At 55.4% G+C, this 14,579-nt stretch overlaps 1 protein-coding gene across 1 annotated transcript in view; it reads left to right on the plus strand.

Annotated features, from left to right (window-relative positions):
- TCERG1L (transcription elongation regulator 1 like) overlaps positions 1–14,579 on the plus strand; it is a 196,350-nt gene that overhangs the window by 131,323 nt on the left and 50,448 nt on the right. Inside the window, exons 5-6 of the mRNA XM_025880107.2 lie at positions 2,299–2,390; positions 5,227–5,315. Of these exons, the coding sequence (XP_025735892.1) occupies positions 2,299–2,390; positions 5,227–5,315 (181 nt within the window). The remainder of the gene's footprint in view (positions 1–2,298; positions 2,391–5,226; positions 5,316–14,579) is intronic.

The following is a 14,579-nucleotide window of genomic DNA, read 5'->3' on the forward strand; positions in this document are numbered from 1 at the left end:
GGGGGAGCCTGGCACCTGTCCGGGAGCACCGACACCTGTCCGGGGGAGCCTGGTGGCCCACGGCTGTGACTCAGGACTTTGGGAGGATCCTCACTGACAGTGCAAGTGCTTTGGCCTCAAAAGCCAGATCTGAACAGCTGTTGTTTACCAGGATCAACCATTCTCGATAAGAGAAAGTTTGTCAGATGTCTCCTCAAGATAATGAGGGGATATATCGGGGATAAACTTGAGTGCAGCAACTCTCGTTTGAGATGAGCTGGAGGAGCCCGCAGCCCTGCCGCCAGGTCTCGGAACACGGGTTTTACGGAGTGCGTTCCTTACGCACTCCGTACGGGAGAAGGTCCCGACACGCGTGCTCACTCACGGGGGCCGTGATCTTCGTGGGGCTGCCACAGGCAGACACGGGGTCCGTCACGGAGAGTGACGGTACACCCTCCTGGGCTCCCTGCCCCGCCCCTTGAAGTTTGCGGGAAATGCAGACCAATGGCTCCGGCTCGGGTGGAGGCAGGAAGTAAGCCACCATCTGCTCATTTCTAGCGACAAAGCAGGTCCCAGGGCAGGAACCACGTCAGTGGAGACCAGGGCCATCCCCGAAGAGTGGGACTCTGGCCCAAGCCCATGCATTTCTGCCCCTTAGGCCTGCCTTGGGCTGGGTCTCGGCCGGGAGGCAGGAGGGTGGGCTCAGCTCATCTCAGTTCGGCCTCCCTGGTGCAGCAGGGAACGCAAGTCTGAGGTCGTGCCTGGCGGCTCTGGAGCGCCTTCCGTGCTGTTCCCCGAGGCCGCGGCAGGGTTCCCGATGGCCGGCCTCCTTCTTTCTTATAGAATGCACTTGTGGCTTCTGCAGCCACCCACCCTCTGTGGCTCCGTCCTCCACGGTCCCCCTGACGCCGGCCCACGCCTGTCTCTGGCCGGTCTGGACATCCTTCCGTGCACACACTCTTCCTGTTCCGTTTGCTCAGCTGCAGCGGGGAGAAGAGCCAGGGGCTCCAGAACCACTTCTCTGATGCCTCCTGGGCACCCTCGGTCTCAAGCACATGGTGGGCAGCGGGATCCAGGGGCCATGGGCTGAAGCCAAGATGGGGATCCCTGGGGTCTGGCGTCTTGTTACCAGCCTGGGCCCCTCGGAGGGGTGGGGTGGGGCAGAGCATCCGGAAAGTCTGTCCATGATCTGACTGAATCGCTGACACTTGCTCTATGGTGCGTTCCACCAGGAGCAGATGCTGAAGTTGCTGGATGTTTAGGTCGTGAGTCTTCATGGCACAAATGGTCTCCATGGAGTAAAGCAGCGGAGCGGGCAGCCCGGGAGGCATCGTGGACAGGCACAGCTTTGATGCTGACGCTGGTGATCAGGCATCATTAACAGGAGGATGAGGTGTCCCCACATGCAGCAGAAGACACTGATGGAGTAGTCCTGGGGTTTCAAAGCAGAACACCAGGCTCCTGAGACCCCCAGTAAACTGAGTCACACTTGTCTTCCCCTTGGCTTTCCCAGGCCATGCCTCATCTACTGACACGGTTTGCACGTTTAGCTCCTCCCTCCGCGTGGACGTGCGGCCTGTGCCGTGGGGCTGGGGCTGCTGTGGGCGGCCCCACGTGGAGCCCACAGAGGGCTGGGTGCCCAGGCTCCTCACTGCTCCTCACACCTGGATGGAAGGTGGACTTTGGGGAGTAACCCTTACAGGTTCCGGAGAGGTTAGCTCTGTCCGGGGGCTCTGCTTATCCCCACGAGTGATAATAAGGTATCCCCACTGCCCTGAGGTTAGAATTTTCGTGACTCAGGTGTGGTCAGACAGTTCAGCGAAAGCTTGACTGTTCCTTCCTTGGGGCTGATCTGGACATGGACCTATATTTGGTGTTGCCAGGCCCCAGCCGATGTCTCCTGGGGGTGGTCATGGCTCCCCGGGGCCCGGAGGTCAACACTGACCCACCTCTGGGCTCCGGGACAGGCTGCCCTGCCGGCTGCACCAGGGCTGCAGTCTTGAGGGTTCCAGGTGCGGACGCCCACCATGGACAGGTGGCGGGGCCCCGTGTGGGGTCCCGGCCTGTGTGGCCCCTTCCCACAGCCTCCTTGCCAGGACACGTGGCCGAGGAAGCCAAGTTTGCAGCAGCTTGAGGAAGGTGGGATGGAGGTGCAGGGGCCTCATTTGGCCCCCAAGTCTGCCCTTCCCTGGGACCTTGCTGTGGGATGCGCAGTGTGGGCTGCCAAGTTGAATTTTCAAGGCCACTTTCTGTCCTTGTTTAGTTTTCCAAAGTGACGTGACAAATGGGATGCTAATGACAGTTGTTTTGGTCCAACAGATAAAAGCAGAGAGCGCAGCCGAGCGCCCCGCCCTCCCGCCCTCATGCTTCACGCCGACAGGAAGAGCCCGGCCGGGGACGGGGCAGAGAAGGTGGGTCTGTGGACTCCGCTTGTGTTTTCAAGATGTGAAACCCCGGGTGAGGGGGACTCGGGCTGGAAATCCACCCCCCCCCCGCCCCCCACCTGTTTTCCCACCTGGCTCTTGTGTGGTGACACTTTGCGGTCTGCTCTGTGAAATGGAGTCAAACCCGGCAGGATGATTCCAGAACACAGCAGAGGGGCGGAGGCCAAGGGCTTTGGGAACAGCCGCTGGCCTTCCCGGCGGGTCCCGTTCCAGGGCTCGCCGGTCGGCTTCTGTGTGGAGGAGCTTAGGTGGTGACCTGACTTCCCGCGTGTGCTGTCCCCACACTTCAGGAGAGGGTGCCATTGCCGGCCTGTTCACGCCCTCCCCATCCTTAGCGCCAATGGTCGGTGGCGAAGTGGTCGCAAATGTTAGATGGAACGTTTGCTCCCGGACATAAGATTTCCCTGGTAAGAGATGAACATCCAGGCCAGAATTACATATTTATTAAACAAATACAACTTTCTTCATCCCTGGGCTCTGCGCCTCTAATTCACTTTTATCACTTTAGTGCGGAAAGGGAGTTTTATGCCATTTTTATCACCAACAGGAAATCATGGGCAGCGTGCGCCCCATGAAGGAGACGGTGGTAGTTAGCGGGAGACGATCCCAGCCTTGCCAAATTTCAGTGTTAGTCCCTGCCACAAATCATGCCCCGCCAAATCCGTGTGAGTAATTAGCCGGGGTAATCCACTGCTCAGAGGACCTCGTTGGGTTTCTAGTGTTCAATTAGCTCCATAAGGAAGATCTCCCCTCGTTTTTCTAATTGGATTCGTAGCATAAACTCTGGTCTCAGTGTATTTCTTTTAACACCACTTCCTGAGTCCTCCCTGTTACGTTCAATCTGACCTTTATTTTCCTCACAGGAGGGAAAGACATCTCCTACTACCCGAAAATTCAAAAGAAATTATTGTTAAACTTAGGGCTAATTATATAAATTAAGAATCATTATCTGGGTCAGCGAATGGAGGGCCACAAGAGGAGCCCAGGGAAAGCCCAAGCCCAGGACGCTCACGCATGAGTGAGACGGCCCTTCGCTTCCCGGGCATCGCCTGACGGCGAGCTGCCAGGCCCGCCTTGCCCCCAACCCGCGACCCCGAGGGCACTTTCCGGAGGAATGTTGTCCGCTCAGGACTCCTGTCCTTCCTCTCGGCCGGCTCTGCTCGCACTGGCCACTCAAGCCTGACCACGGGGGCCCTTCCCAGTCCCCGTCTTGAGGGTGGGCGGGGGCAACGGGGGTGGCCCAACAGAGCGCCACGTTTCCTCGCGTGGGACTTTCTTTGCCCTGGGCCCTGAGACACTCAGCGTTCTTTGAACTTCTTGTCTGAATCTCGTGTTTCAGTGCGTCCATAATTTAGCGTTTGCCTTTCCAGCTCTTCTGTTTGAACGGAGGCTGACACGGTGTACGTGAGTGTTGGCCGAGGTACGCGTGGGTGCGCACACGGCGGCGTGGCCCCACGGACCGTCCAAACACGCGGTTAACCACCTCCTCTCACCTACAGTGTCCCTTAATGTCCTGGCACAAGCCATGGTAGAAATCGAGATGGCATCCTTTGTTTTTTCCTTTTATACAAGGAATCTAGAGCTTTAATGGCACCTGACATTCTCATCCGAGAGCCTGGTTGTTGTTTTGAACCACGTCCTTGTGTTTTTTAAATCTCACCTGATTTTTTAAGAGAAAGAGAACCCAGTATCGTAATATTCTAACTTTGAGATTAAAACTACAGAAACAGCCGGGAAAAGGAGAACATCGTCCCCCCCCCCCAACACACCGCGAGAGTTTACTGTGCTCGATGCGACTCCCTTTCCTGTGGCTGCCCCGGAGGTGACACGTTTTTAAAGACTCCTCACCGTGGCTTTGCCGTCACACCTGCAGGAACTTGGTTCTGTTTTCCCTCCATTTGGCACAGAGCCAGCACTCCTCCCACAGGAAGGCAGCTAAATAAGTTAATCCAAACCTTCGGTCTGCGTTTATGTTGGTCTTATAACCGCTCCGTGGTGTCTATCCTCAAGCAACTTTCACTTCTCTACAAATTGTATCCATAATGAACGATGAGCAAGTGTCCCAGCCATGGGTTTTTTTTTTTTCTTCTTAATATTAGAGAATAAATCTTCATTTTCTTCTAGGTGGTGTCATGTTCAAACATTCCTTATTTTCTAAACAGAGACAGAGTGATTTTTCAAACCCAACTCCGCCCCAGAATCCCCTGCACCATGTCATACGCCCCCTGAACGCTGCCCCCAGCTAGATGCCCAGAAAGGGGCGGCCAGCCTCACAGATGCTGCAAGGAAGTGGGCTTGTGTCTTCCTCCTGCCTTCGAGGGCCCGGGATGAGCAAGCCCCGGCTGCACCCAGGACCCTTTGCTGCTTCCAGGGTCCCTGCCACAGTGCACAGTTTTGGAACCCCTGGACCCCAGCCTCTGGGTCAGCCCATTTCTGGAGATGAATCCGCGTGATGTTTTACCCACGAGATGTTAAGGCATCCAGAAGCAATCTCGTGGCCACTGCTTCCTGTCTCCGTGTCTGTAAAAGCAGATAGTTTAGCCAATTTGGGGTAATTAGGGAGATGCCCTTGTCTGAGTTACTCAGCATGGTCTGTTGTGCCTTAGATTCCGTATTCTCAGCATAATTGCTCAGTTCCCTTTGCTTTGCTGTACTGAGCAGGCCATCATCAGTGGGTCCTGTAGGCAGGTCTGTCTGCAGGAGACTTGTTATTCTCCACTTGGTTGCCTAATTGAAGATGAGTGCTTAAATTTAAAAAAAAAAAAAACAAAAAACAGCGCTGTCCTTCTCTTTCTGTTGAAAGGAGCCTCCATCGATACTAGTCACAAGAGAGGACAGTGCGGCCGAGGGAGACAGACCCGTGGCCTCCACCCCGGTGCCCGGATCCCCCTGGTAAGACGCCCCGAGACCTGAGAGCAACGACACCCGGCGCTTGCTTGCTGGCACCTGTGAGAAAGTGCACGTTCCTTAAGTAATACAGGGATTTAAAAAATTAATTTGCAACTTGTGGCAGCCACAGCTCCACACCGTGTGACATTCTGCAGAAAGAAAAATAGCATTTAAGCGATAGGTTATTCTGTTCCCAGACATTTGCGCATCTGTATTAAAATAATAAGCTGTTGCATATATTTCAGTGAAAGATGGTGTCTGAAGAAAATGTAGCATGCATTACGCTTCAGAGAGCTTTTTTCCCTCTACTCCAAGGACACAGTAACTGAATGACTGTTAATTAAAGATGTGTCTGACTCTCTCCAGCTGCCCTGGGAGGATCCTTGATCTTTGAGTATATGCTGTACTCAACATACCCTCCACCAGGGAGCCTCTGTCTTTGGTTTTTAAAAATGTCCTTTTATAATGGAGTAATTTGGAAGCAGAATAAAAAGGTTATTATAATAAAAATTAGTTTTAAGACCTGAAGATTAGAGGGTAGGACAGAGCTGGAAGGAACAGCTAATTCAGACAACAGAGACGGCGCCCTTGCGTCTGCGTCAGGCACCCTCTGTGCAGGAACAGCCACCTGCTGATGGCCTCAGTGTGACACCAGCCTTGCATGGTGTCCCCGGTGACCAGCGATGCTGGACGGGCACGTTGGGCAGGTATCTGCTGGGCCCTGTGGCTCTGCCCTGAGCACCCGCTTATCTGGTGAATCATGTTCTTCACTGGAGAGACTGGGCACGCACTCCTTCTTTGCACGGCCAGCCCTGGCGGCCCCCACCCTCTGTCTTCAGCTGAACATACCGTTGGGGAAGAGCCTTCTTCTGCCAACAGTTCACACTCAGTTCTCTAGTCATCCTAACACTTAGGGAGTGTCCTGCAATTCAGGTCTGTTGTGACACCGACGCAGAGTTCCCCAGACCCAGGGGCAAAGGGCTCTGACCCTCAACACTGCCCTCGCTTCAGACCCGGATGCCAATGGCCTGGCTGATTGCAAATGTGGGGGTTCTACAGCTTCCCCTCGGGTATGATAATTTGCTAGGATGACTCACAGAGCTCAGGAGAAAGGTTTCCTTGTGGTTACAGTTTTATTAGGAAGGATCCAGCTCTGGAACAGCCCGATGGAAGAGACCAGCGGTTGAGCTGTGTAGGGAGGTCCATGAGCTTCCGGGCCCCTGAGAGCAGCACCTTCAGGACGTGAGTTCACGAACCCAGTTATTTATGGGAGTTGCATTACAGAGGCATGACTGATTGGATCACTGGCCAAGTGATTTGCCAGGAATTGAATGAGGAATGAAGACCAAATACGTATTTTTTATTACGCCACAAATACTGCTTGGGGTCCTCTATTACCAGAGTCTCTCCAGTGTATCTCTAAGGTGGGCACACTTTCCAAGTTCTGTTTAGGGGGTTGGGGTAAATGCAGCACAGGTGAGTGGCCCTTGGAGGATTACAATTCGGCAGAAAATATGACCTTGAGCGCTGGAAGTTTCTAATTGTGAGGCCACGGTTCTCCTTCCTCAGTAATATTTACTAAACACAGAACGCAAACCGCAAAGCGGGACCAGGGAAGTCCCTCACTGTCACTCACCGCAGCACGGGCCATAAATTAGGAATCAGCGTGTGCCCTCCCTGGGCCTCCAGCCCCGGCAGCGGCTCGTGGTGGAGCCTGAAGTCCAGCGTCCTCTGGCTGACTCCCCAGCAGGATGGACGCGGGCAGGGTCACCGTTCTGCAGGGCACCACGGGCCGGCCCGTTCACGGACAGCTTCCTGGCCCCAAGGACGTGCTTTCTGGGTGGGAGTCAGGCCTGCCAGCTGGAACCTGTGCGTTCCTCCCCCGAGATTATAGAGAAGCTGCCCGTGCGCACTCTGCTCCTCCGTTTGCGCTTTTCTGACTCAGCTTTTCTGACTCAGCCTTTGAAGGAGAGTGGCCTGGCTTTGTCGAGCAGCTGTTGGGTTAAGGACGGGAGTGTTGACAGACCCCCACCACGCCTTCCAGCCTGGGTTTGCACGTCCCCTGAACACGGAGGACGGACCCTCGACCTCGCGGGGGAAGGGGCCCCCACTCCCTCGTTCTCTTGTCTGGTCTCCTCCATCGGGCTGTTCCAGAGCTGGATCCTTCCTAATAAAACTGTAACCACAAGGAAACCTTTCTCCTGAGCTCTGTGAGTCATCCTAGCAAATTATCATACCCGAGGGGAAGCTGTAGAACCCCCACATTTGCAATCAGCCAGGCCATTGGCATCCGGGTCTGAAGCGAGGGCAGTGTTGAGGGACAGAGCCCCAGTTGGGAGGGGGCTTCGCGTGCCGCGTGGTCTGACATCCGCATTAATCTTGGCATCACACGTGTGGGAGCCTCGTCCCAGGGCACCGCACTGACCCCACCGTCTGTGGCCAGGCAAGCGCCCTCCCGCCTGGGAGCTGTGTCTGCTTCCCTCACTTAAACCAGTCCCGACAGCCTTGCCCTGCGGTTTGCTGCTTGCTGGTTGGCCCTTCTTCTGGTCGGTCGGTCCTCAGGCAGTCGGAGGGCAGAGGGACCCACGGGAGGTGCAGGACCCTGGCTCCGTGCCCTGTCGCCCTCGCCGGCCCCCTGTGCGTCAAGGCATCTGAATCTGCCCATGTTGTGTTGGGGACAACCTCATCCAGGTGGGGAATATTCCAGGAATACACCTCCACCTCTCTGATCAGGAGGGCGTGATGGTGAGGTGTTCCGTGTGGACCTGGGGTGGGGGGACGGTGGGTTGTGATTGGGTCCCTTGGAGGTGAGCTGGGGATGCCGGCAGGTCCTGCAGGTGCAGATGGGTGACCGCGGAGTGGCAGCGCCCCCCAGGAGCTCTGTGTTTTCACTGAGTCTCTTTACTTCTCAAGGTCAAGTGCCGGGGCTCCCTGCTCGAGTCTTGGGGAATCTGGTTGTGTCTTCCCCTGCAGGCATGCCCTCTCCACGGTGGTCCTGTCAGTCGGGCAGGCCCCATTCCTGCCTTTGGGAGCAGACCTCCCTCTGGAGGGAAGGGTGAGGCCTCAGGTCAGATCCGACAATGAGACATCACCTGTGAACCTGAGCCTTGGCCTCAGACCAACATTCTCTGGGGAAAACTTGAGATTTCTAGAAGATTCTAGAGGTTTCAGGGTAGGTGAGGCAGGCCAGACAGGCTGGGAGGGACTGCTCGTGACCATCACAGAGCCAGGTGGGGACAGCTGGTGTCACAATAAAGAAGTAAAAAGTTTTGGAATTTATTCAGAACATGTAAAATGGAAATCAAAATATTCTTTCTTTAAGATTTTATTTATTTATTTGAGACAGAGAAATAGAGCGCATGAGCAGGGGGGCAGCAGGGGGAGAGGGAGGCCAAGACACCTTGTGGAGCAGGGAGCCCGATGAGGGTCTCGATCCCAGGACCCTGGGATCATGACCTGAGACGAAGGCAGACAGAGACTCAATGGACTGAGCCCCCCAGGTGCCCCTAAAAGGGAAATCAAAATATTCTTACTCTGCTAACTTTTTCGCCGTGATCACGTATTTACCAAATTGGAGGTGAGCAATTGAACATGTGGGAGGACGGCAGGGTCAGCTAAGACCCAAGACCGCCCCAACGTAGTGGTAAAGGAGAAGCTTGCCGTGAGAGGTTGAAGCCTCCGCGAAAACCAAGGGGGGCGTCCGCTGCTTTGGGAGTGAGAGTGGGGAAGGCACTGTTGCTCGTGGTTCCGTCCTGGAGAAGCACGTTGAGCACGAGTGGATCGCCCCCGCACACAGGTGGCTGCCATGATCATCCTTACCTGCCTGCGATTCTCTCTGCTCTTCTGGCTGCCAAGACACACGGCCCGACGTACAGCCTTCTCAAAAATGCTAGCGTCCCACAAGCCCTTCCGAAATGCCAGGCCAGTGCCGGGGCACCTGGTGGCCAAGGGGGAGGAACCGACCCTCGTTCTTCCTGCCTTGTCAGCTGAACCACGGACACGGCTCCGGAGCCCGGAACGATGTCTCCGGTTAGCCCCGCCACCCAGAAGGAGCTTAATGCCGGCGGGAGGGTTTAAGGATGCCATAACCTGACGCATGGGGTTTAAGGAGAAACGAGAAAATGAAGACTATGTATGAACTTTCACAGAAAGGGACATCCTATTGGCCTCAAAATGGAAGAGGGAGCTCGAGGGAGAGACACGATCTAACCTGAGCTGTCCTTTCAAATCTGCTCCTGTCTTCCGTGTGGTCATTCTAGAATAGCGTTGCTCAGTCTCTTATGGATTTCTGTTTCTCCATTTCTCCTGCTTGTACTCCTCCTTCTTTTTTATAACTTGGCTTTTGACCCGCATGGCCATTCTGGGGCAACTCAGCCGCTCTGTTATTGGAATGTCATTAAAATGTGTTCCTTGGGATGGTTGAAGACACAAAAAAACCTAAAAACCGTTAAACAAAGTGTAAAGTTCATGAGCCTTTGGCTCAATGGACAATCAATGGCGCTGCCAATGATTAATTAACATTTTACAATTCTCTAAAAGATTATGGATTTACAAATAATTCACTATTTTTTGTAAAATTAAAAAAATGAACATTGGTTTTGAAGTAAGATCGTTTTCCAAAAAGTCAAGATTGACTTGGTACCTAAGTTTTGTGTCCGTGATGCCTTTGTAGCAAAACCCCGAGTCCTTTTCACAGTGGCTTAGGACCAGGGACCGACAAGAGCTCGAAGCACCAGCAGGTGCTCACTCCGCCAGTCAGCAGGTGCCGCCTCCCGGCCAGGCCCACCCATGCAGTTGCCGTGAGGAAGGAGGCAGTTTTGCGGGTGTAGCCTTCTGCCGTGGAGTGGGTGGGCATCCTCTGAGCAGGTGCCTAGAGGCACCATGCCCCAGGTGCACTCTCCGCTCCCCCTGACTTTATGTTAATAGCACGCTATTTATTCTGACTTTATTCGCCATCTTACACGCACTGACGGCATCCTTTTATTCACTCATAATATAAATCCACTGAGTGTGATGTTTTAATAGTAGGTTCTCTGGATTTTTCTAAATAGGGGTAGTGGACACGTTTGACTTTAAAAGAATATAAAAACATGTTCTTGGATAAAGGTAGAACTTTTCCAGAAAGAAAGGAAAATTCCCCAAAGCCTAAAAGGTATGGATGAGGTTTGACAGGAGCAAAGTAATCGGGAAGCGCAGTGAAGAGGACGCTGGGCTGTCACACAGCGGGACATGTGCACTCAGTCACCACGACGGGGCCCGTACACCCTCCCTGCCTTGCGCACACGCCGCTGAGGAGAAGCCAAATGTCACTCTGTCCCCTTAGCATAATCGAGTCTCTCATTATGTCACGGAAGGGACACAGGTGAGACATTACTTGCTGGGGAGGGGATTCTAATGTTCAGTGAAATGTCAGTGGCGTAGTTAAGGCAGACGAGGGGGTGCGTGAGGAGGCTGCCATTTCAATCCCCAGTTAAGAGGCTCCCGAGCGGGCAGCTCCTGGGATGGGCCGTAGCTGCGCCTCTCCCACTCTGCTCCCTGCTCACTTTGAGGAGTCCTCAGGGGGCTTGCTTTCACGCCGACGCGGCGATGGGGCGTGAGGGCCGCTGTTGGCCCCTGGCCTGCGTCACCCGACCGGTCAGGGACCTGGGGCAGGAGCAGGCCCTGTGGTCGCCGACGCCAGGCTCCAGTGGACCCACGGCGTGGAGGTGACATCGTGACTTTCCAGAAAACAGAGTCTCCTGAAACCCAGAGCTGCAGTCAAGACGGAGCCACCACGGACTTTGTTCTGGGCCTCGTTCGGGTGCTGAGAACACACGTCCTGGGCGTCCGCGTCTCCTGTGTGAGAGGCTGGACAGACAGCCAGCCAGGACTCTGGAGCGGGAGCCCAGCTCTGTGGATTGCTGCCGGCCGCCTTTCCGCTACTCATCTGAAAATGGGAACTACATTTACAAATACAGTAACCAAAGATGGAGAGATGCTTCCAGGAGTTTGCATGAAGATGTTAAGGTGACTGTGTTCAGGAGCAGAGACCGGTGCACATACGGCTCGTTGACCCTCATCAGCTCAGACGCCCTCCCCGGGTGCCGCAGGCTGGACAGAGCCCAGAAGCTGCCACCCTGCCTTTCCCGCAGGCTTCTGTCTTTTCATCCCCATGGGCAGCCTTCCCTCAGACGGAGGAGCAGGGGCCCCTTTTCTCCCAGGAACGTGGGGCGCAGGGTGCTGAGCCGCCCCTGTCCCTTGTCCGGGCCATGCGCCCTCAGCATCCTGGCCTTTCCCCGGTGGCACCCACGTGGCCCAGCGACTGGAACATCTTCTGTCTGGAATGACACTGTGAGCTCACCATCCTGACCAGTCTTCACAAGACATGGCAAGGCCGCCGCGTCCTAGAGCTGAGCACACACGTGCCAACACGTGTCCCCACGAAGGCAAGTCATTGCTGTGAGCAGCTGTGCCCTCGTCTGGAGGGCAGGTGTCACCTGGTCATCCCTGAGCTCTTCCCTGAATAAGCGCCGTGGGGGTGGGCGCTGCAGCCCAGGGTGGGCGACGTGGAGAGCCGGCTGAGGAGGTGCGGACAAAGGCACCTCCCGGGTCTCCTGGGCCTCACTTCTGCCATGACCTGCTGTGGGTCTTCCCACCCCAAGCCTTCCGCGACACCAGCTGGGTGCCCTGCAGGCGAACTCTGACCCTGTCTACCTGGAGACGGCTCAGGCCCCGCGCGCAGGTCGAGGGCTCCATGCCCGAGACCGCCCCCTCCCTGCTGGAGACACCAATCTCAAGTCCAGGCTGTCCCCCCTGCTTGCGTCCGACTGGCTATAGATCCGGGGTTCCCGCGACCCCCTCCTCCGGCTGGATTAATTTGCTAGAGCGGTTCACGGAAAACATTTTATTTACTAGATTACCGGTTTATTATAAAAGGATACAACGTGGGAACAGCCAGATGGACGAGAAGCATGGGCGAGGTGTGGGGAGTGGGTGAGGAGCTTCCACACCCTCATCTGGGGGCCACTCTCCCCAGGCTCCATGGGATCAGCAACTGAGAAGCTCTCTGATCCCCCCTCCTTTTGGGTTTTCATGGAGGCTTCATCCTGTAGGCATGAGTGACAAAATCATTGGCCGTTGTTGATGGATTCAACCCCCAGCCCCGACTCCCATCCCAAGAGGTGAGGCGGTGTGGGGGGGTTGACATTTCCAACCCTCTAGTCGCATGGCTGGTTCTCCTGGCCACCTGCCCCCATCCCTGTGGGCTGTCCCAAAGTCACCTCATTGGCATAAAGGACTTGTGATGCCAGTAACAAGAGACCCCCACCTTTCTCTCTCTGTGCTCATGTCCTAGGAAATCCCAAGGATTTTAGGAGCGCTGTGCCAGAAAGAGTGACAAGACCAAATACGTACTTCTTACTGCAAATTGCACTATCCCGGGAGGGGAGGTGGGAGGGAGGTTTTTACCCTCTCCTCCAAGAATCTGTGCCCCCGCACCCAGCCCACCCTGTGCACCAGCCAGAGCCCCTGGGTGCTGCCGGGCCAGCCCTGCCTGAGATGGAGGAGGGGTGAAGACAGGGAGGGAAGAGCAAAGGGCACCCAGCCCTGGGGGCAGACCCAGGGGACGTCGGGCTCTGTCCCCTTGGGCACGTGGAGGGAACAAATCAGGTGGAGAGAGGGGGGCGGGTACCCAGCACGAGTCTTTGCATCCTCTGCTCCTGGAGCTACAACGTAGCCCTGTGTCTGCGGGTGCCCCTGGGACCCCTGCAGTGCCCCATAGTGGCCAGCGCAGCCTCCTGGGATCCAGATCTTCATCTATGAGGGCTGCTAAGTGTGGATGTTCTGTCCCAGACTTAAATAACTCTGATGTGCTAATTACATCCTCTGGGATCCGGGGACAGTTAAAGAGAAGAGGGAATATGGCAGCTATCCAGATATTATGCAGCATGATTAGAGAAGGCGAACACATACATATTACTTAAAATGTGCATAAAATGATACGTAAAATTAATTTTGCATGTTACAGCTGGCTCCCTCTACTTGAAACCAACCGTAACAAGTGGATGGGCAGATTTCTCATGGGGGATCACGTTTATTTACCCTGCCACCAGCTCTTTGGTTCAAATCCACACGTGTCCCCGTGGCACCAGAACTGGGTTCTTTGTAGCCTGGATGAAATGTGTGCCATGGTAATTGTTGTCGCTCGGCTCTCTCCCTGGTAATAATCCCCTATTAAGTGCCTAATTAGCTCCTCTCTTCCCTTCTCTGGAAGCTCACTGATGGAGTCAGGGAGCAGTGATTGCTGCCCACACTTCAGGGTGGTTTTGGGTGCTGGCTCTTCCGGTGATTCAGGTGCTAGAGGGGTGTCTCTGGACTCAGCTCCGGGAGGTTACAGAGTTAGTGTGTCCCCAAAACAGGAGACTGACCCAGGATCCGGGGCGAACTGTGCCGAATATGTCCCTAGATGTGAAGTCTCTTGCTTGAGTTAACAGCAGTTCCTTGGGGCCAGGAGGAATGTCCCTCGGGAAGTTAGTGAGAGAATGAACCGTGCCCGCCTGAGGGAGAAGATCGGGGGCCTTGCCGTGGGGCAGCATGTTTTCGAGTGTCGAGGACGCAGGTTTCACCGGGGACAGGAGAGACAGCCGTGGGGAGCAGCCCTTAGCCGCGGCACTTGGCGCTTGAGAGAGCCGACTTCCCCTGACTGCTCTGGTCTGTGCTGACGAGATACCTGGTTTTCTTTGGAAACCGGGACACTGGGAGGAATTCAAGTGGGTCCCACAGGCCCTGCTGGAGGTCGGTCCCACCTGGGCAGCCCCACCTTACGCTTTCCAGTAGAGGAGGCCAGGAAGCCAGGGGTCCCTCTCACACCAGTCAGCCCGGCACTGGGGGCTGCTTCAGAGTCCCTAATTCCCTGCTGCACAGCTGCCCAGACCCATCTGCCAGACCTTTCGGTCCAGACCCTTGCTTACACCCAGCTGCCTGGGCCTTCTAGTCCAGACTCAGGTGCCCAAGCCCATCTGCCTAGACCCACCTGACCATAAGCCACCTGTCTAGACTTACTGCCCAAACTCACCTGAGGGCCCCACCCGCCCAGGCCCACCTGCCGAGACCCGCTGGCCTCCCTTCAGCATGGTGTCAGGTCAGCACAAGATCGGTAAGTGGCAGCCTAGGGCGCAGAGTTGAAACCCCATCTCTCTTAAGCCCCATGACACTGCATGACAGGACGTGGGCTTGCCCAGCCCAGGAGCAGTGGATGTCTTCACTCGTCTTCAGCTTCTTATTCTCAAG

Source organism: Callorhinus ursinus, unplaced genomic scaffold, assembly GCF_003265705.2.
Source record: "Callorhinus ursinus isolate GAN/ISIS: 27379988/994484 unplaced genomic scaffold, GSC_fseal_2.0 scaffold58, whole genome shotgun sequence".
Classification (NCBI taxonomy): domain Eukaryota; kingdom Metazoa; phylum Chordata; class Mammalia; order Carnivora; family Otariidae; genus Callorhinus; species Callorhinus ursinus.